The sequence below is a fragment of the Sphaeramia orbicularis genome, chromosome 12 (assembly GCF_902148855.1).
Source record: "Sphaeramia orbicularis chromosome 12, fSphaOr1.1, whole genome shotgun sequence".
NCBI classification, from domain to species: Eukaryota; Metazoa; Chordata; class Actinopteri; order Kurtiformes; family Apogonidae; genus Sphaeramia; species Sphaeramia orbicularis.
Genome location: NC_043968.1, coordinates 37,384,567 through 37,406,336, shown reverse-complemented (window position 1 = coordinate 37,406,336; position 21,770 = coordinate 37,384,567). Strand labels below are relative to the sequence as shown.

At 35.9% G+C, this 21,770-nt stretch overlaps 2 protein-coding genes across 10 annotated transcripts in view; both read left to right on the top strand.

The window, feature by feature from the left end:
* dgki (diacylglycerol kinase, iota) overlaps positions 1-9,643 on the top strand; it is a 67,331-nt gene extending 57,688 nt beyond the window's left edge. For 6 of the 9 annotated variants that reach the window (XM_030150473.1, XM_030150472.1, XM_030150477.1 and 3 more), the window contains 8 exons: positions 350-390; positions 501-682; positions 1,786-1,811; positions 3,029-3,066; positions 4,574-4,694; positions 5,196-5,232; positions 5,524-5,623; positions 6,815-9,643. In XM_030150473.1, the coding sequence (XP_030006333.1) occupies positions 350-390; positions 501-682; positions 1,786-1,811; positions 3,029-3,066; positions 4,574-4,694; positions 5,196-5,232; positions 5,524-5,623; positions 6,815-6,925 (656 nt within the window). In that variant the 3' untranslated portion in view covers positions 6,926-9,643. The remainder of the gene's footprint in view (positions 1-349; positions 391-500; positions 683-1,785; positions 1,812-3,028; positions 3,067-4,573; positions 4,695-5,195; positions 5,233-5,523; positions 5,624-6,814) is intronic. The other 3 variants (XM_030150475.1, XM_030150474.1, XR_003936941.1) reach the window with 2 other exon arrangements.
* A 3,330-nt stretch (positions 9,644-12,973) lies between these two features.
* On the top strand, positions 12,974-21,453 carry LOC115430458 (apoptosis facilitator Bcl-2-like protein 14). Its single transcript, XM_030150479.1, has 7 exons — positions 12,974-13,104; positions 15,544-15,957; positions 17,616-17,723; positions 18,455-18,516; positions 18,624-18,776; positions 19,491-19,604; positions 19,701-21,453. Exons 2-7 carry the CDS (start codon positions 15,549-15,551, stop codon positions 19,740-19,742), a joined length of 888 nt encoding a protein of 295 aa, XP_030006339.1. The 5' UTR covers positions 12,974-13,104; positions 15,544-15,548; the 3' UTR covers positions 19,743-21,453.
* Positions 21,454-21,770: the final 317 nt, after the last annotated feature.

The window sequence follows — 21,770 nt, the reverse complement described above, 5'->3', positions numbered from 1 at the left end:
GAACAAGGATACTACTTAAAGTTATTTAAAGTGACACAAATAAAGAGATGAATAAAAGTGCACCCATTTTCATACATATGGTACAATGTTGGAAGTGTACTAGTCTATACAGCAAAATATGTTAAACATGTAACACTGTTAATGATTTTATCTTCTATTTGGTCAATAATACCATGGAAAATAGATTCATATGATCATATTTTAAAAGCCTTTTTAAACCAGATGTGTATTTTCAGAGGCTGTATAGCTATTAAATATAATGGCACCTCTGAAGTGCTCATCTAACCATCAGTGTGAAACCTAAATAGATTAGTTTTGACATATTTCTGAGGTTCTCTCTGCTCCACAGCCACATCGGCCGACCGGTTCTATCGCATCGACAAGGCTCAGGTAAAATATAAACTGTAGAAAAAACTAAACATCTCTGGATTTTTATCTGACATCTGCTGACAGTTGCTCACTGATGTCTCTTGCTGTGTGTCTTTCTTTATAATCTGTAGGAGCACCTTCACTTTGTCACAGAAATATGTCAAGATGAGGTTTTTATCCTGGACCATGAGGGCCCCACGTTGAACCAGGGGCCCTCCACGGGGATGCCTGATTTGGTGGTGGAACCAACGGCTGGGTACGTCAGCAATGACACAGCGTATATCAGTCACAGACACACAGCAAAACAAAAACAGTAAGTTAATGAAAAACTGCAAACTAACACAACATATGAATATGTTTAACAACTTTACCTTTGAGAACAAATTAATCATTAAATTGCATTCACTGTTTAGATGGTTTTCAGATTGACAGCTGGTATTATTGTATCAGTTATATTAATCTGACAGTCTGCTTGAATTCTGTTAATATATGCTTTTAATTCTTCTCTGTTTTCTGAATTTGAGAGGTTTAACTACTCTTACTACTGAAACAATACACAGCCTAGCCAAAAAAGAAGTCCTACCCTGTTTAATTTTTCATTGGACTCCCTTTAATTTTGATTACAGCCTCCATTCACCATGGCATTGTTTCCTTAAGGTTATGAAATTACGCAACATATATGTCTTTTTTTTCTCAACGTTTTTTTTATTGGAATCAAGGAAAAAAAAAAAAAAAAGTGACAGTTTCATAGAAGACAAAACAATACTTTTGGATTTTACACATAACATACATACAATTCACACCCTCCTGCCCCACAAATTCCCGGGGTAACGCATCCTATTCTGAAATTAAATAAATAAATAAACAAAAAAAGCAATAATATTAGTAGGTATGATACTCATCAGGCATAAATAGTTAAACAAAAAGAACATGAGAGTGGAGTTGGTCTATGAGCCAGATTGCAGCATTTATTTCTGTCATTTCGTGGACACATAATGTTGCTGAACCTAGACCTGACCAACTGAATCTACCCCAGATCATAACACTCGACGCACTAGGCATGATGGGTAATCACTTCATGCACCTCTTTTCTCACTCTGGAACAGGGTCAGCCTTTTTCCACTGAAACACGGTCCAATCTTAATGCTCTGTAACACACTGATGTGAAGCTGCTCACTGCATCAGTTAAGGTTAAAGTACTTGTTGCAACTGAAACATGTGAATCACTGCAGTAATTATCAAATGGAAGGACCTGAACTATTGGCTGTGCTAATTCAGGCGGGGACTTTTTTTGACTATGCTGTATAAAGACACTGAATATTACTGAATACAATAATTGTGAGATGCAGCTGTAAACCAAGTCTCATCTACTTAAGTTAGGCATGTTTTAATTCATTTTATGATTTCTGTTTTCAGTACTCCCTTGACACCAGAGGAACAAGGTAAAACACACATATCGCTTTTTTTTTTTTTTTTTTTTTTCATTTTTATGGTACAAAATAATGGTAAAATATTGTGTATAATAAAAACTGATCATCTTTGAAGGTCTTTGCAAATGACTCAACATGAGGTTTATTACATTTTTATGAAATGCTCTTTGTTTTTGTTCCATTTTCATGAACAGCCAAAATTCCAGGTACTCTCCAGCTCAATGAACCTCATCCTCACGTGTTCCAGCAAATCTATTTTTACACTTTCAGTTTAGTCATTTGTCTCTATATGGCCGCCCTGTACTGGGAAAAGCTACATTAAAATTCATACTAGCAATGTTTTAAACACTACTTATTGTGATTTAACTGGTAGAAACAGTCTCATCTATAATCCACACACTTAAAATAAAACGGTATGGTTGTGTTATGTCTTTTATTTTTTGATAGTGCCAGGTGGAATTTAATGGCCTTATTAGATAACAATAATGGAGACATGACTGGAAACTCCAAACACAAATAGAAATGCTGCATACGTATGTTCTATTACACAACCTATTTTACAGCATCTGTCTCAACAAACATGCATTAAACATTTTTTTCATCGTTGAATATCGTTTTTTTCATCTTTGTATACGGTTACACGGTTGTATTATTTTATCGCAAACAATGATATTTCAATTTTGAGTTCTTACTTTCAGTTCAGGCTAGATATGCAAAAAGCATGGCCTGAAAAAACACATAAACATTCAGTCTTTTCTTTTTTCAGCACATACTTACTGTACTGGGCTTTACTGATCAGAAGAAGTATCACAACAAAATGCTCTCAACACAAATTGTACATTTATGCGTAAAGCAGTTAGAGGAGTAGCCTGTCAATCCTGTTACTAACTATTTTATGTGGCTGTTAAGAACATGTTGATGACTAAAAATACCTGCTTCCAGGAAGTACTGCAAACATACGTTCATCGAGAACCAGACATAGTACTGTACATCTGCAGGAACTTGTTTTGGTGTTATCATATAAAATGCTTCACCTTGATTAACTTCGACTATTTTGTTACACACAAACATTTTGCAAAGTCACTGAAGGGCTTGAGTCATCTGCAATCTGATATTACTTTCAACATACCAGACAGTGTTTTACGAGTATCGTCGTTTGGTTGGTTTAAAATCTGTACTGGAAAAGCCTTTACTCACATGATGTCTGCCTTTTTGTATTTTATTTTCAGCACTACTGACAGCTGCCAGCTCTGGGGATCTGTCTATGGTAATGTGTTCTCTGTGTGCAGTTCACACAACTTTGAGCTGAACATGACAGCTTCTTGCTTTGACTTTGTACTTTGAACATATGAAAGTAGGAGCATGAGTCAACTTTACATCATTATTTAACAGAGTGATGAACAGACTAAAAGTGTCGATATGTATTAAAGTAGAAAAACAGAGCAGCAATGTCCAAAACCTCATTACACAGGAGGTTTGTCCATCTGTTATCCAAAACCTCATTACAGATGGGGTTTGGACATTACTTCTCTGTTTTTCTATCATAATTAGTATTCAGCAGCTTTGAGCAGAAGTGGGATTTAGCCACACGTGTGAAAGCAATAAGTCTCAAGTAAGTCCTAAGTTTCTGTGGGGAAAATCAAGTCAAGTCAAGTCCCAGATAAAGGCCAAGGAAAAGTCAATTCATTATTCAGGTCAAACAAGTGGTAAGTCAAGTTATATGAGCTTCTTATCACTAGTCCTGCATTAAAATATAGACATAAAAGTCTACATAACTCAAAAAAATAAATATTGCATTAAAAGTAAAATAAACCAAATGGTAACCAAAAATATTTATGTTTACTGACAGTGGTGGATTGTAAGTAACTCTTTTTTACTGCAGTTCTCTGGACTAATTTGAAGCCTTTATACTTCGCAAGAGCAGAAGATGACCCCAAAAACATCATAGTAAAACACTGACAGGGACACTGGCACTAACTACATTTAACATACAAACTTAGTATATAGCCATTTAATGACAGTGTGTATTACAGTGCTTTTACTTGTATTAGACCATTTCTATAGTGTTACTTTTACTGAACTAACTAATCTGAAAACTTCTTCCACCACTGCTGTGATTATAATAACATCAAACACATATTCAACTAGAAAAGCACTTGGAGAGTGCAGACCTCTGCCAAGGCAGATCAGTCCCCCCCCGATCACAACCACAATTTAATCATTTGTTACTTGTGCCAGTATCAATATTTCCTGAAAATTTCATCCAAATCCATCCATAACTTTTTGAGTTATCTTGTTAACAGTTATCTTGGTAACAGACAAACAAACCCCGATAAAAACATAACCTCTGCTGTTCCTTGGTAGAGGTAACTATGGTGTTTTTAGTGCGATTAAATACTAATATTTACAGTAGAATTAATGATGCATTAGTATCATATGTGACCTCTCAATATGCATCTGAAGAGGTTGACTTTTCGGATTATCTGCCATAACTCTAAGTTAAGTTGCGTCAGGTGAATTGTAAGCCAGGCCTTCAGTGTTAGTCAAGCAAATGTCATGTCTTAAAAATGCACTTTAAGTCATGTGACTCAAGTCAGTGCCTGGCTTTGAGACAGGTCTAATTACATACAAACTCTCCAGGGTCTGTCAGTGTTTTAATTTACTGTCTTTATAAGTTGAAACTGCAAATGAGAGCTTATTCAGTGTTTGATTTCTTAAATTGTTTTAGCAGATATAATTCTCTTACATGTTTTATCTTTGCCGACCTCTTCCAGCTGACGGAGTGTGTGCGTCATGGTGTTAGCTTGTTGGTCAGAGACTCTGGTGGCTGCTCAGTGCTACATGTAGCAGCTCAGAATGGACATGCAGATCTGGTTAGCTACATCCTGCAACAGGGTGAGCATATGTATGAAGTTGATATTACACTGTGTGTAACTGTGTGTGGAGATGATGCACACAAGACTTTAACCTCAGTGACTCAACACTGTAATAGCTTTAGTTGTTTTTTTAACTTAATTTTTATTGGGTTTGCTCATAAATATACAAGACATTTCACATACATTAACAAATCTAATCAGACATCCCCATACAGCAAACATGAAAAAAAAGTATATCCGCAGTAGATATTGATTACAATTAATCACAAATGAAACATGAATGACAAAAAAAAGCTTTAGTTTTGATATGTATTTAACTAATAAATCACTGTCAATTCAGTTTGGGTCCTCCCACCGGGCCTGCATACTTTCTGATTTAATGGGCAAACTACCAAATAAATTCACAAGTTATAAAAAATTTCATATGACTTTATCTGCATTTCTAAATGCAGATACTGACAGTCTGCACTCTGATGCACTTTTTTTTTTACTGTAACTGCTTCTTCTACTTCTTCCTTAGGCTCCAAAGTGCTTCTGGATTTAACAGACAGAGAGAAGTAAGTTTGATATGTTCACTGTTGTTTTTCATCTTTGGGTGTGAGGAAGAACACGCTGTATGCATGAGATGTGTACATTTTATTGGATTACTGTAGTAAATCACATGCCCTGAGAGTAAATGATTTCCCAACAGCCCCTTCTTATCTACTTCATGGTTGTTAGTTATAGCTGACTCTTTTCTGTCTCAGCGTGGTCATTGTTCTGGTTTATGATAGCTATCACATTATTTCGTAATAGGTGAGGGACTGTTTCCACAGATATTAATGGGTGTGTGGGTCTTCTGTGTGCAGAGGGGACACTGCCTTGCACAAAGCAGCCTCAGGAAAGCAGCATGCAGTGTGTCGACTGCTGGTGGAGGCCGGTGCTTCACTTGAGAAAACCAACTTCCAGGTAATCACCAGCTCTTCCTCCACTCCCTCTGATGACTCATATCGCAGATGACATGGAACAGCATGACACATGAATAATCCACAGAGAACACACAGGAGGTGGAGCTCTGATCGAAAATGCTCCTAAATAAAGACTAACTGTAAGATTAAAACTTAAAATTTTGTGCAGAACATTCATATTGACCACTGACTGGCCTGTTTCATTTATAACACATACATAAAATAATTTAAAATGGTAGAGATTAAACTGTACCAGTTACATTTGTCCTAAAGAACCTTTAATCTAGTTTGTTCACAGTTGTAGCAGTGAAGGTGATATGGGCCAAATATGACATAATATGTTTTAAAAGCATGCAACGTGGTATAGTATTATAATTTAGGGACATGAATGGAGGCATCATGATTATTTGAGACAAAATCTTGAGATACAATATTTTTTAGAAAACCATAACTTTGACCTTTGACCTAGACCAGCCAAAGTATTGTCATGTACATTCACGTCCAATAAATCAGGCTGATCTGTCCATAATTATGTTCACTAGACCGCTAACAGACAGGTCCTGGTTCTATTTTGGGGAGATGACAGTTTTTGTTTTTACCCCTCGGCCAACTTTGGGCTGAAGGGGTATTATAATTATTTTGTCTTCTGTCTGTCTATTCAACAACGTAATCGCATTATCTGAAGAATGCATTGAGATATCTGTACCAAATTTAAACTGTGGATGCATCTTGGCATGGAGCAGAGGCCTATTGAAAATAGGTGACCATGACCTACTTTTTCAAGGTCAAATGTCAACATGTCCTTTCAACGACGTAATTGCATTAGCTGAAGAATGCATTGAGATTTTCGCACCAAATTTACACAAACACAATCTAATGTAAATTATAGGGCTGTAACTTTCAAAAGAATCTTACTCTATAATTGGCCACAGGGTATTAAAAGTGCTCAACACATTATGTTTTGCTTTAGTTATACTGACATGAACCAGATTCTACAGAAACACTTCTCCTTCTGTGTTTTCACGGTTGACCTCATTATCATTCATGCAAAATACCAGTTACGGCTGCTGTGGTCGTCATGAGGTGATTGTAATCAATCAGTCTCATGCTTTTATGAAAATGTCAACATTATTTTCATATCTCACCTGTATGACAACTCTGAGTTGTTTGATTGTCTGGTTTATTGCGTCAGGGGAAAACACCAGCAGACCAAGCTGAAGGAGACTCGGAGCTGGCCACCTACCTGAGCACCCAACAGCACACATCCTCTACACCCCATGAAGACCTGGAGACGGCTGTGTGAGACGCACCCCCCCCCCACTCCCACTCACTCTGTCTCTGTGGACTCTGCACACTCGTAGTGGAGAAGAAACTGGGAGCAACTCCTTTTTAAAAAGAACCAAACAGTCTTTCCAGACAAACCAGAGGAGGGAACTGCCTGAGCTCACAGCAGCCCCACAGTGGAGAAATGTTTTATTGGTCAACTATTTATTTGTATTTATTTATTCATTCATATTCTATTTATTGGTTGTAATGATTGACTGAGTGGTTGATTGTCGGACTGGTCACAGTTCAGGATGCAAGTGCACTAAGACCGGTCGAGTCACTTGTCATTTTTTGGAGCTGAATTCATGACAACATATTGTTCTCATATTGTAAGGGATTTGTTTTGATAGCACATCAGATTTTAACAAACTAATAGACTTTTACAGTAGTTGGTTTTGAAAGAAGTTATTTCTGTTGAAAGTTAAGAGTCACTTCACTGCGTATGGACATAGTAAAGTATATATGCTACCCCATAAAACCTGCGTGCCAAAGACATTGCACTGATGTAGTGTCATATCTTGTCCTCACTTTTAATAATGTTACCAGCATCTTATTGGTTGTTTTTTTAATTTTATGATTTATCTACAAAAGTTATTTTTGAGCCTGTGTGATTATGCGGAATGAAATCTGTCACTTCTCATTTACTGTTCACATTATATGAACGCTGGAGCTGCGATAAGTACAGAAACTGCACATAAAAACACACATAAAATACCACAAAACAACCGTGACTGATGGTCAAACATCCTCAAAACCTGAAACTAAGAAAAGTATAAGCCACACAAAAATTAAATGAGTGATGAATTCTAAAATTGACACTTGGTAGTTATCAACTACTATTTTATTGCTAAAAAAAACTTTCAAATTGTTAGAAATAGTGGTTTCTATGTTAATTTATATCATTATAGGGCTAAAAAGATGAAAGCATGATGTTCTATTCTGATACACAGGATCAAAATAGGTTTAAAAATGTCCAGTAGTAGTTAAATGTAGCCATTAATATCCATTTTGTACTTTTAGTACACAGTTCAAACGATATTTACAAGATTTTTATGACCAAATGATGGCATCAGGAAAGTGCAATACATGTTAATCCCAACTGCAGGATGAAAATACGTAATTCCTCCTTTTAACACAATTTAATTCTCACCTCTGAAGTAAAGTTTAGACCGTCACAGGTCAATTAAACATTCAATTGAAAATCTCATTTGCAAGACTAATAGTTTGAGTAGTTTAGATCCAAACAAACAGCCTTTAAACTGTATTTTTTCACAAACTCCATCTTAATAGGACTGAATCCATCGTATCAGGGTTGGTTGACGCTGACTGGACCATGGGATTTAAGTGATAACTGCTGAGTGAAGAATGCTGGTGTAATGTGTTACATGGAGCAGACTGTTGTAAAAAAAGACGTTTTAAGATTCATCATCAGTTACCTGTTCATTTCAGTGACACTCACACCCACTATCTACCTTTCTACAGTAGGATGTTGTGAAGGCTTTTCATCTGCAGCGTGTGTCAGTGTGCATCTGTCTGTGTGTGTGCGTGTGCGTGCGTGCGTACGTACGTATGTGCGTGTGTGTGTGCGTGTGTGAGACGCTCCATTCCATATCAGTCCAATCTACAGCAACAAAGAGACTTAAGCAGAAAAGCAGCACTCCCATTGTCTGTGCAGCCTGTGCATAACTGCAGACTGTGTTGTGTTACTACTGTGTGTGTTTTCATGTGCAACTTAACAACACGTGCCCGAGTGTGTGTACATGTGTGTTTGTGGCATTTATCCAAGAATGACAGAAGAATCTGAGCCATATTCAATGCAATATGAATAGATGACTTCTTTTTGCATTTCTCTTTTAATTGTTTACATTACATTAATGTTTTAAACATAGTCGACCATTTAGCACCGAAGAGTATTGAATGTGCAGTTTTACTTCAGTGCTGGTTGGGTAAATGATTGTCTGTTTTTTTTTTTTTCTTTTGTGTGCATGTATGTCATTGGATTGGAATTTTAAAAAAAATAACCCTGTGAGGTTTATTTTGGTATAACCTGTTGTAAACTAAATAATCTTATAGTGGGATATGCTTTTTGGGAACAGGTTGTGGAGACTGAGAGAATTTGAGACTCAGACGTAGCCACTGTAGAAGTCAAAATATGATTTTTCTTTTACATTTTACTATTTAAACTTTTTTTATGCAACTTTTGGTTGAAAATAGAGCTGCTCAAGAGCTATTTCTTATTTGATCCACACTATAACAGGATGGCAGCTCCTGTTTTTGCTCAAATTAAATTCTTACAAGTAAAAAAACAGAAACATAGGTGGTAATTCTCAGTTTTTTTAGCAAAACTTCTGCCATGACCTCTATGGTGGCTACTGCTGTTAATGTCCAAAACCTTCCTCTGAGTGTCTGCAGACAAATTAAATAGTCAAAACTGTGTATAAATGAATCCTGAACTCTGTGGACAGTGATGACTTATTTTCTATGAAGTGACTGTGGTATAAGCTCGATCCTGTTCTGAATGACATGCACACATGCTTCTTATCACTCTTTTTATTGAGTAGAGAACATGACTTTGTATTAAATTGTGTCTCTCATCAGCGTTGGTTATGCATGGAATTTTCTTACCTCCTTCAGATCACTTTCTGAAGTATGGCATTGTTGTTTTAAACTATTAAATTATTCTAATTTTAAATGATTTATACTTGAATTTCCTCTTAGGTGTTATATTTTTGTTGTTCTTGGCTTTTGCATTTCTTTTGTCTTTTATTTTTATGACGATGATGAAGGGATTACTTGAAGTACCAGTATGTTGTTATATTTTCTTAATTTGTTAAAAAGAATATGTGATGCCGTAGTTTTGCCTCTGATGTAATTTCCTCTTTTTACTGCTTGTTGTGAGAGATTGCTGTTTATATCAGTGACGGAGCAGGATTTCATTTGTAAAGCTACAAAACCAGAAGGAAAGCAAATGCCCCACATATTAGGTGTGAAACATTTGCTTCATATTTCACAATCAATCACATATTGTCATCCTGTTTGGGAGACGGCTTTATATGCAGAACTCTCCTCATCTTATAAATTCATAAAAGCAGAAATACTCTTCTCATACAAATTTTGTAAATTCATTAGCTGAAGGTATATATCACATTTATGGAAGTTTTTCTAGTGCGTTTGTTTTAACACATAAAGGGGGAGTTGAGTTCATCTATTGCTGCAAAAGCAGTGGAGGTGAAATCATGCGAAATCACTTACAATACTTCCTCATACAGGGTGGGGAAGCAAAATTTACAATATTTTGAGGCAGGGATTGAAAGACAGTGTATGACCAATTAGTTTATTGAAAGTCATGAGAATTTATTTGCCACAAGATAATTGACATAATAGAAAATGTTTTTATTCTATGTGTCCTCCTTCTTTCTCAATAACTGCCTTCACACGCTTCCTGAAACTTGCGCAAGTGTTCCTCAAGTATTCGGATGACAACTTCTCCCATTCTTCTTTAATAGTATCTTCCAGACTTTCTCGTAATAATTTTGCTCATAGTCATTCTCTTCTTTCCATTATAAACAGTCTTTATGGACACTCCAACTATTTTTGAAATCTCCTTTGGTGTGACGAGTGCATTCAGCAAATCACACACTCTTTGACGTTTGCTTTCCTGATTACTCATATGGGCAAAAGTTTCTGAAAAGGTATGGATAATAGTGTTAGGTATGATTATGACATCAATATATGTTTGGTTTCAAAACAATTGACTTAGCGCCTGCTGAGAAAATACAACTAAATATTCATTGTAAATTTTGCTTCCCCACCCTGTAAATACCTGGAACTAAGTCAAACTGAACAAAAATTGTGTAGTTATTATTTTTATGCATTCACAGTGTTGTTAAATTGGCATAACCTCTGTTTATAAAAGTTATGGGTCTTGCAGGGATACATTTATGAATGAGGTGTTGGATGAGCATTTACACAGATCAGCATCAGTTATTTCATTGTGTATTATAACTTAAAATGCTGTTTCTGAATAATGCAAGAGGCAACACCTTGCTCTTTTGATGCCTTTATGTGTCAGTTCTCCTCTGACATAAAAAATCACCACTTTAAAATTGGATAAACTATAAAACAGTATAACAAACACTGGTTATAACCCATCAAAATATGATAAAGGAGGAGCTTACTTTTCCACCAAATTAGACAAAGTTTTCACCCCACCACGACTTCACCCTAACAGTGATGTGAACCATCACCCAGATTACTACGTGCGAATGAGTGAATGTAGCTCAAACCTGAGACATGTTTCAGCCTGTTGTGAAAGTAAACACAATGGTTTGAAGAACACACCTGACCCTGAGTCACAGTTGGAATTTTCTGAGCTGAGTGTTACTGTAATGGTCACTCAGTATATACCAGTAGTATTTCTATGGTTGTCTGTTAAAAGTGGACTTAGTTTTAAGAATGTGGAAATTTGTGTCAATTAGCTGTAAAGTTAATTAAAATCAACACTGACAAACATTGAAAAGAAGACACTATTTTAGTACAGTATAACTGTAGAAGCATCTGATAAAGGACTAATGAGCTCAGTATTTTACACATTTTTTTTGTCTTGTTCTCCTTTTATAAAAACGCCATGCAGTACTTGTGACCTATTTCCAGCAGTGACCATTTCAACCAACTAGTTTTTCTTGTCTTATTAGACTTTAAAACACTCAAAATGATGATAGAATGCATGGTAACCATGAAACAATTGAGTTTACTTTATTTCAGACACAGACATAACACAAAACATATGGAACAAAATAAAATAAATAAATAAATAAATAAACAATACACAAATAAAATATCAAACATTCATTCATTCATTCATTCATTTTCTGAACCCGCTATAGAATAATAATAATAATAATAATAATAATAATAATAATAATAATAATAATAATAATAATAATAATAAACAATACACAAATAAAAAATCAAATAATAGAAAAAAAAGAACAACTGTTGTGTCTGAAAGGGGAAAGGATGAAGCCACTGCTTATCCAGTCCTACCCCCTGACAATGCTCATATTTTTATATTAAATCTGAAAAAGTTTGAGTTTAAAATGGGCAGTTTAAGATGAGATGTTGAAAGAGGAGGGAAACAATAATTGGAACACCAAGTTTTCAGTTTAACAAAAGTTTTACAGTACTGGTGGAGTCAACAAAATGCAAATCAACTGAATCCATTTATTTCTAGAAGTAGTGAATTGTTCAGTATGTTTGTGTTAAGACTGGGTGTTTCAGATAGTCTGACTTCCCCTTTTTCTAGGCGTAACATGAGCAAATTTATGTTAATTGCAAAACAGCATTAAAAACAGAAGCAGCTGATGTTTTTCTTCTCTGGAAGTGTCTGGAAGGTTCTGAATAGGCAGAAATCCCCTCTCCTTCCTGTTAATGTCTGGATGACAAATAGTAAAGACAAAAGAAACATGTGAACATATAAAGTCGTACTAGACTGTGCATCTTTCAATACCTCTTACTAACCTCATCCTAATAATGTAAAAATGATGAATAATGATGAAGTCATTTTTCTGTCAGGTGTTTACTGGGTTTCAGTTTCGTTTTGTCGCACAAAACATTAGATAAATATGTTTAGTGAATTATCTTTAAGATGATTATAGCTGTGATTATATATTATGTTATGATCACAGTTTGGCTTCATATTTTAATTTAATAGAAGTTAAATACCTGTACAATGTATGGAAAGGAAAAGAGACGAACAGTGCTAGTTACTTTTGATGACAGTTTTCAGTCCAACATGGCGGAAGTGTATTTATGAAAGAAAAAAAAGGTAAAGACGAAAAGATTAGACCTTAAACATAAAGCTACTTTAAGAGAACCACTTTAAGTCCAAAATAAAGTGGAATTAGCTTGATATGTTACCTAGGATACGATATATTTACTTAGCAGGTCCTGTCCAATAAGGTGCTTGTCCGTACGTAACGTCACGACGTTACATCAGCTCCACTCGTGATGTGACGTAGAGTGTACGTAAGAGGCGTGTAGTATATGAATGAGTCCAATCACAGTTGATGTGAGGAGCTGACATCCACAGTGGAGCTACAGGAAAGAGATTCACGACCCACTTTGTGCTATTGTAGTGTTTTGGACCTTTTAACCGTAAGTAAAATACTTACGGTTTTATATTTTATAGTAGCTCTGTCATTGTAGTTTACGGTTAAAGACAGATGTTTTTTTTTTTTTGTTTGTTTTGTTTTGTTTTGTTTTTTTTTTTGTTTTTTTTGCTAGATTTTGGCAAGTTATCGAGTCTTATTCATGAAGTGTAAACAAACTACTTTCTCCTGTAATTCATTAATTGCTTGTTGAGATTAACCCTTACATTTGTCAAATAACCCACTTTTATCACTTCAGGGACTCAACAAAAACTTTAGAAGCTACGCAGTTAGCTGTTAGCTTTAAATAGATTATAAACTATTTAACAGTTTGTCTTTTACTAACTCAAAGTGTCACGTAACTGTCATATAACGTGTCATTCTTAATTTTATTGTGTGTTATCGTGAAATGAAACCGCAAGCTTAAAAAGTAGAAGTTTATGGCAGACGGAAGAGACATGTCTGAACAAAACACCATGAGCGTGTAGTGTGTGACAGTCACCACCAGGGGGCGACAAAAAAGGCTGATATTTATTTAAAAAAAATCAAACATTAAAACAATAAAATAACAACAGAGGCCTTAACATACACTGCTGCGTATGACATATTTAATAAACCTCCTGCTGTCCCCTAGAACTGAGAGTAATTTGTAAACTATTCTGATAGCAGAAGTATAACAGAAATAACGTGTCCAGATTCGTCTGTACAATATTAGGATTTGTTTTGTTTATTATACTGGCCTATTAGGCTGACAAAACAACAGTGTTTAGAGGTGTAATTTTGGCTTACAACATGTTTCACATATTTTCGCTAAAAAAAAAACACCAAAATATTTTGCCTACACTTTATAAAACTGGCAAAAGAACCAAATTGTGACATTTTTTGGAGGTAAAATCAGTGAATGTTGGACATTGTTCATTGAGTTCAGTGCGTGACAATTAGTGACCTATAGTGGTGAATTTGTAGATTTCAGCTATGGTGGATGGCAGAAAGTCCCTGGTAAAAACCAGTGTTTGTGGTGTTCACTCTCAGCTGATGACACAAAAAACACCCAGAAATTTCATTAACTGTTGATCCATTAATCCTACCAATACATGTAAATAATTCAAGTAAAATACATTTTCTTAGCTTTTCAGCAGCATCAGACATGACCCATTTGGACACCCAGAAGCTCCGTAGTGAAAGTGAAAACATGAAACACTGTTATCTCCTGCAACATTTCTTCATCAACAAAACCCATGCACTTTGGCTGTAGACACTTGTTTTTATGAAGAGTTAATGATATATTTATCTGAAAAAGTCTTGTTTTCTTTAGTTTCGTTAATAAACTTTTAAATTTACTCTGAGCTTTTGTGAACATTGCCATGATTAGTAATTTAAATGTGGGGAAAATGCCTGTTTTTCAGTGAAAACTACTAATGATAGGAGAATCTTGGGGTGTAAAAATTCGCACCTAAGGACCACCCACAGGAGTAAACATCACATCCTGTAAAGAATTAAGACCTTCCTCAGAAATACAATGTCACAAGATTGTCTAAACCAGGGGTTCCCACACTTTTTCAGCTTGGGAGCCACTTTCAAAATGATTGAGACAAAATCATCTACCTCCACTAGTACTGGAAGGTCTCAGAGCGTGTGTGTATTTGCACAGTTTGAGAAATTGAGATGTTCTTAACAGGCCAGTTTGGGTCCTACAGTTGATAAATATTCCTTTCTCCACGTTAAATATCACAGCAATATTTTGGGAGATATTATTATTATTAGCCTACTGTATATTTTAACTTTGATTTAAACTAATATTTTGAAATAGTGGTGCATGTGCTTTGGCGTATCCTAGTGGCTATATGTGGTTATAGTGCATCCGAAAACTGACTTGCATACTGCACCCCACCAAAAAATAATTTCGCCAGCCGCCGCTGGTTATATCTACAGTGGAAGGGGGTCATTCACGGACTTCACCATGTTGCACAGCAGTGTTTCTGTTTTAGCTCAGAATAAACTTGTAATCATCTTAAGGTACAGTCATGACCAAAACGTTTGGTAGTGACAAAGATTTTGCTTTCACACAAGCTTTACTGCCCTAAAAAATTGTCCATGTATTTCAGGCACACTGAATAACAACTTTTGGCATTTTATAGTTTCAGAGATGACATTTATGCTTTGCTATGCTAAGAGTCAATGTGTGTCATGATAGCGGAGTTCATATTCCCACAATGGACCAAATGTTCACTAAATAATACCATAGAGGAAAGTGAGTTTAGAGCAGCATCGCCTAATCTACAACTTCACCACTAGATGTCACTGAAGACACACTTCACCTGTAAGATTAACTATCAGAAAGTTGGGAGTAAACTGTTCACAACTGCATTATTTAACTCATGTGAACTAAAAGCAACTGACGCATTGAAACTTGCTTTAATTTTATCACCATATTTTCTTCCTAAAGTAAACATGGAGAACGGCCATGTGGAAATCCACGAACCCTTCTCTGGGTGCAATGGATTCAGCAGCAACACGGACTGTGATGCAAAACCTACTGACCTATCTGACCCAGAGAGCACAGAGGACACGGTGGAGTTCAAGATCCTTATGGCCTACGCAAAGAGGAGAAGGCAGGGGGAGGATACGGAGTTGACTACGAAGGGCAGTCCAGACACACTGAATGGAAACCAAGACTCACATGGAACACCCTCACCTCAGACACCAGACAAGACTGAAGAGGTGACAGAAAAGAAGAAAAAGAAGAAGAGGGGTCTCAAGCGTCTCTCCAAAATATGTACATGTTTTAAACCTCAGATAAAAGAGGATGAACCGTACAGGAGAAGTGATAACCGCCATGATGTTGAAGACCGATGTCTAGGTGAGTGCTTGGTGATTTTCAGTCATGTCAGGGAATCAGCAGAAACATTTCTTTACATGAGACATGTTTCAAAATAGGAATATAGTAATCAAAATATTCATAGTATTGGTTAATAGAGAAGAGCAGCAAAGCAACGTCTACTGATGTTTTAAAATGATTTTAGCATTCCCCTTGAATATTGTTTTCTAGGCCTGTAACGGTACACATACCGAACCGTTATGGCACACACCTGTTCGGTTCGGTACACAGCTGTACCAAAACGGCACAGTCTGTTGAGAAAAAGAAAAAGGAACGAAAGACGTTGTTAACGGAACGTTAAATCTGCTCAGGTTCCACACAGACATATTGAAGGAGCGCACATTGACCCGAAATATGAAATAGTAGCGGCCATAAGGTTAAAAAAAAACCCCACCAAATATGATGTCAACCTGGAAGGAAGAGACTGAAGACCCTCCACCATCATTACAGTCCTGTTTGGGATCACTACGGGTTCAGGTGAAAGAAAACAACAAGGAAAGAGAAGATAAGATGAACGTTGTTTGACCCCTATGAACTACGGTAGTTCTGAAACACTAACTCTCTCTCTCTCTCTCTCTCTCTCTCTCTCTCTCTCTCTCTCTCTCTCTCTCTCTCTCACACACGCTGTATAATAGGGGAATAGAACCCAGGAGTTGGACGTTGAAAGAATGTAAAAGTTTCACTTTCGTTTGACACCAGCGTTAGTTATGGACCACACCCCCACTTATATAACCCCACCCCCCACTGTGTTTTTGACAAACCACACCCTGCGCACACACACACACACATGTACACAAAGTGGCCTAAACAGTTTGTTTGCTGTCCTAAAATAAATTATTTGGTTAATTTTCTTGTCAGTGTTGCTCTTCAGTTTGTTAAAACAGAACATGAGTTTGCCCTCTTGTTAATGTTGCATTTCATGTGGAATTGTTTTTGTTGTTATTTTTATGACTGACAGATGACAGACTGACTGACTGACTGATTTTATAACTGACAGAACTGTGATTTGATTTTTGTTGTTTGTTCAAAACTACCTGTCAGGGAAAAGTGCAATACTAATGTTTAAAATACATTTAGTAATATTTATTTTATTTTCTATTTGATATTTAACAGCAGAATTATATAATTCCTGTTTTTCTATATTTTATTGTCTCCAAAAATTTGGGGAAAAATGTTCCAAAATTCATAAATGCATTAAATACATTTTGAGGGGTTTTCTTTCGTCCTGTACCAAACCGAAAAAACCGAACCGTGGCTTTCAAAACTGAAAACATACTGAACCGAAAATTTTGTGTACCGTTACAGGCCTATTGTTTTCTTCTGTTTTTACAATAGAACTCAAGCCAAACTAGCTGAAAAGTTGGAAAACAAGTATTTTAGAACTGATTTGACTGGCATTGTCTGTCCTCTTGTTGAAGTGACTCATGTAAATAATTCAAATAATACTTTGTGATGCACAGTCTTTATTGTGAAAACAGTACAAGTTTACACTCCCAAACGTGTTGAGGTGTTATCCAACTATTTTTTGTTAATGTTTATTTTCTTGTAAGATCTTGGTCTGAAAAAGTTGCTGAATAACATGTATGGGTCATGTCTGTGCTTTCCTCTCTGAAAATATTAATATGTATCATTTGTTGCAGGTGAGGATAAAACAGAGCAGCAGTTGGAAGCAGTAGCGAATAGACTCACAAAGATCTCAGATGGAATCCCATTTGTTCATCCTGAAGTGGAGGCAGATGCACCAAATGGTGAGTCCTAATTTTTCTCCTTTACTATGTGACTCAAATACCTGATTAACACTTGGTCACCTGTCATTGAAAACTGTCAGAGCTGAAGGAAACTGCGGCGCTGCACAAATACTGACTTTATGTTGATTAACAAAGACATGACCAGTTAAGGGACAAATGCATTCTGTTATTTTTCTTTACCATACATGTTGTTTTTTTGTGGCCTGTCAAACTTTTTTTTTTTATCAGGGTTCCCGTGGGGTCTTAAAAAGTCTTAAAAGTCTTGAATTTACAAATCTGCATTTAATACCTTAAAAAAAGTCTTTAAAAGATATTAAATTTGATATGGTAGGTCTTAAGTTCTGTTGTCATAAACTTGTTCCCTGTGTTGTGTTAAAATGTGTCTGGGAAATGTCCAAGCTGTAAAGAAACTAATGTTAGTTGACTTAGTTCCACCTGACAATTTATATTGAAATTAGGAACCAATTATCACTAACTTTGTAGCCCTCAGTGAGAAATGACTCAGAAAAGTGGAAATCAAGGCGTTGGAGTGGATACATAAATTTCCTAAATTCTAGGAGTCACAAATTTTTGCTAGTATGGCTGTGAAATAGGTATTAAATTCTGTTCTAAATAGTCTTAAAAAGGTTTTAAAAAGTCATAAATTTAACTTGTAGAAATCCTGTAGGAACCCTGTGTATCTTTTTTGAGTCTGAATGCCAACTTATATTATTATATTATATTTTTTGTAGATGATGTGGAGAAGGTGATCGGTCTGCTGCTGAGGGATGCTGGAGACAAACTGAACGAGAGGGTAAGAGACTCTTCTCTAACAGAAACATTTGTGTACCATCTGTATCTCTGTAATATAGAAATTCTTTCAAGGAAAAAATACCATTTTCTATAAATCCTCTTCTCCAGGATCTGAAAGATGCTGCACAACTTCTGGTAAACTACAGTTTTTTTGAGAAGGTTGTAATGACCTTCCTTCAAACGTTGGGCCTCTGGACGTCAAACACTGAAGGTCTGGGACCAAAAACATCTGCCAAGAGACAATTTGCTGTGACCTGTGAGGTAAGAAAAAAAATATGTGAATTTTAGACAAATATTAAGTAAAGAGGTTAGTGATGGGAGAGCTGCAAACAGACAGTTAACAGATAATGTAGATACACTGTTCTGTTTTGTTCTTCATTTGTGTTCAATTTGTGTTTTTGTGGTTTAAGTTCTTTAGCGTCCTCTGTAAGCAGGACTAATGTATAACACAAATGCATTTAGTTTTCTCAGAAATTTTGAGCGAGTCCTTGCAAAATTCTCTGGTCTGTGACTATAACTCTAACACAATGGGCCTCATCATGCCTTAAGAACATATGTGTATCCTCCCATTCTTTAGTATTTCAAACCATGTCAGATTTAACAAACATTCATAACTTAAGAAAACTGGGTAATGACCCACAAACACAATAAATGCCTCCTGTACCATCAGCTGTGTGTCACACAATATCACATAATGATTGGCAGAGGGCTTCAAAGTAAAGAAACATACAATTATTCAGTGAAAATGAATGACAGCATTCCTACAATAGGGTCTGGACCATTCTTAGGTCGTGCTTATACGTGAAAAAAAACTTACAAGAAATTGTGTTTAGCTGGTTCTCCTAAATAATTTAAGAAAGCATTTAATCAAGTCTTTTCAAAGTTTTCTAGTGCATGGTTTGTGTCAGGTGGATCATTCTGGATTTGTAATTCATTTAACTGAACTACTAAACATGTTTGTGTATTTTCCGTCAGGTCACCCGTCGTCTGTCGGTGCTGCAGACGCTGCCAACCAACCGACTGCTGGGCCACGGTGCCCGATACCTGCAGACTCACTACTCCTCCTGGGCTGAGCAGCAGGGTGGATACGTACGTGACACACACACCTCGTTAGTCCTACCATGTGTCAGAAACCATCAAACTATAAAATGAACCTAAAGACATGTTGTTCTTTGTCTTATTCAGGACACAGTCTTTGACAGTGAAGATGAGGATGACGTCCAATGAACCTGTGGTTTCCAGCCCCACAGCGCCCCCTGCAGCTGCCTCTCTCTAACTTAAGGGGCTGTCGGCCTGATGCTTTGTCAGGTCAGCCTGGACCCACACAGTGAACATCTGTGTTAATGTGGATACTCTTAAAGACAGTGACGGATGAGAGACACCAGACAGAGACGTCACATTCTGCCATGAACTCTGAATGAATAAGTTACACTGTAACTGTAACACATAAAGTTAGATTTAGATTGCACTTCAGATATTTTTGTTCCAGGGTGCATATTTTTCTTACTACACCAAAGAAGAAACTGCTAATGTGCCATTAATAACCTTTATGTGTTTAAAGTATATTTCTCAGGGTTATGTTGTTAAAATCAGCAATATTTTTGAGTGTACAAATTTTTCTGATGAGTTATTTTCAGCACTTTGCACTTTGTGACAGAAACAGGGAACTTTTTCTTTACAATTCATGTATTTATGAGATGTTTAAAAGTCATTGAGAACAAATGTAATTGTTGCTTACGTTATTCATTGAACTGTTTTATTGCAATTTTTGATGGTATGATGAAAATACATATTTTGGCAACAAACCTTTTTGTTTACAATCTGAATATGTTAATTTTGTGTTTACTATCGGGCTTTAGAAATAGTTATTAGACGGCTGGTGATTTTCTGTGTGGAAGCAGAACAGCCCATCTTTTTGACATTATTATTTTTATTGTTATTAATATTATTTTAATCTTCATTGTCCATTGTGTTATGTGTTATCTATTAACAAAAATACAACTTGATTTGTAACGCAAATATGTCATGTGTCCTTTACCAGATTTTTGCATCACATTTGCACACATTGAAAACTCTGAATCTTTTTACACAACACATTTATGTTGAATTTTCACTACATTATCACAATGGTCCAATAATTATTTCCAAAGCAGTAGATACATTTTTGTGTTTTTGATCTCTGTATGAGGTTCTTTTGTGTTGAGTTTCTGTTGGACTGTGGTTTATAATCCATAATAATAGCTGACACTGGCCCTGTGTTCACTCATACATATAATAGTACAACCTCTAATTTTAAAATGTTGGGACTCTGTTAAATCTAATTAAAACATGATGCTATAATATGCAAATCTCATAAACTCCTAATTTATTTACAATAGAACAGAAAATATAGCAAATGTTTACTGAGAAAAGGTACCATTTCATGAAAAAAAGGTAATTTTGACTTTAATGGTAGTAACATATCTAAAAAGTTGGGATGGAGGCAAAAATAAGGTTCTAAATGTAATGAACGGGAGGGACATTGTGTAACTGATTACAGGACATGACGGGGTCTAAACACAGCATCTTACAGAGGCAGAGGTTCACCATATGTCACAATAATGTTTCTCAATGTAAAGTTGTGCAGACTTTGAATATCACACCACTTAATAAACAATAAAAAGATCCAGAATATCTGAAAAAATCTGTCAGCAAGAGACAAAGCCGAAAATCAGTGCTGAATGACTGTCATCATCAGGTTCTCAGGCAGCACTGCATTAAAAACCAGGAGTGATTCTGTTACGGAAAGCACTGCATGGGCTCAAAACACCTCCAGAAATCACAACAAAGTTCACTGTGCCATCCACAAATGCAGGTTAAAGCACAATCATACAAGCCCAAAACTGGACAAAACTGTAAAATGATGAGTAAATGTTTGGAGATGTGTTACCACCAAATTCAAACTTAACCTCCTAAGACCCAGCTATGGGTCTTCTGTCCACATTTGTGGACAAGAGTTTCACAACTTTATACAAAAAACAAAAGAAAACTGTCCACCACAAAGGACATTCCATAAAACATTTAAAAACTGCATCTGAAAAAACTGTTGCATCATGATGTTTCCAATATAGGTGCTTATTTAATAAAAAACAAAAAAAAGCTGGTACTTTGCTGACATTTCCTGGGTCTCAGGAGGTTAACTTTTTTTTTTTTTTTTTTTCATAAAATTGTCTATTTGCTTAGTTTAAAAAAGTTGAAATGTTTTCTATATTCTGT

What these genes read in the sequence shown, in the direction of transcription:
- LOC115430458 (XM_030150479.1), top strand. Translation starts at nt 15,549, where the DNA reads ATGGAGAACGGCCATGTGGAAATCCACGAACCCTTCTCTGGGTGCAAT. An exon ending in GAGACAAACTGAACGAGAGG is followed by an intron (nt 18,517 to 18,623) that starts GTAAGAGACTCT and finishes CCTCTTCTCCAG; the next exon opens with GATCTGAAAGATGCTGCACA. An exon ending in CTGAGCAGCAGGGTGGATAC is followed by an intron (nt 19,605 to 19,700) that starts GTACGTGACACA and finishes TGTCTTATTCAG; the next exon opens with GACACAGTCTTTGACAGTGA.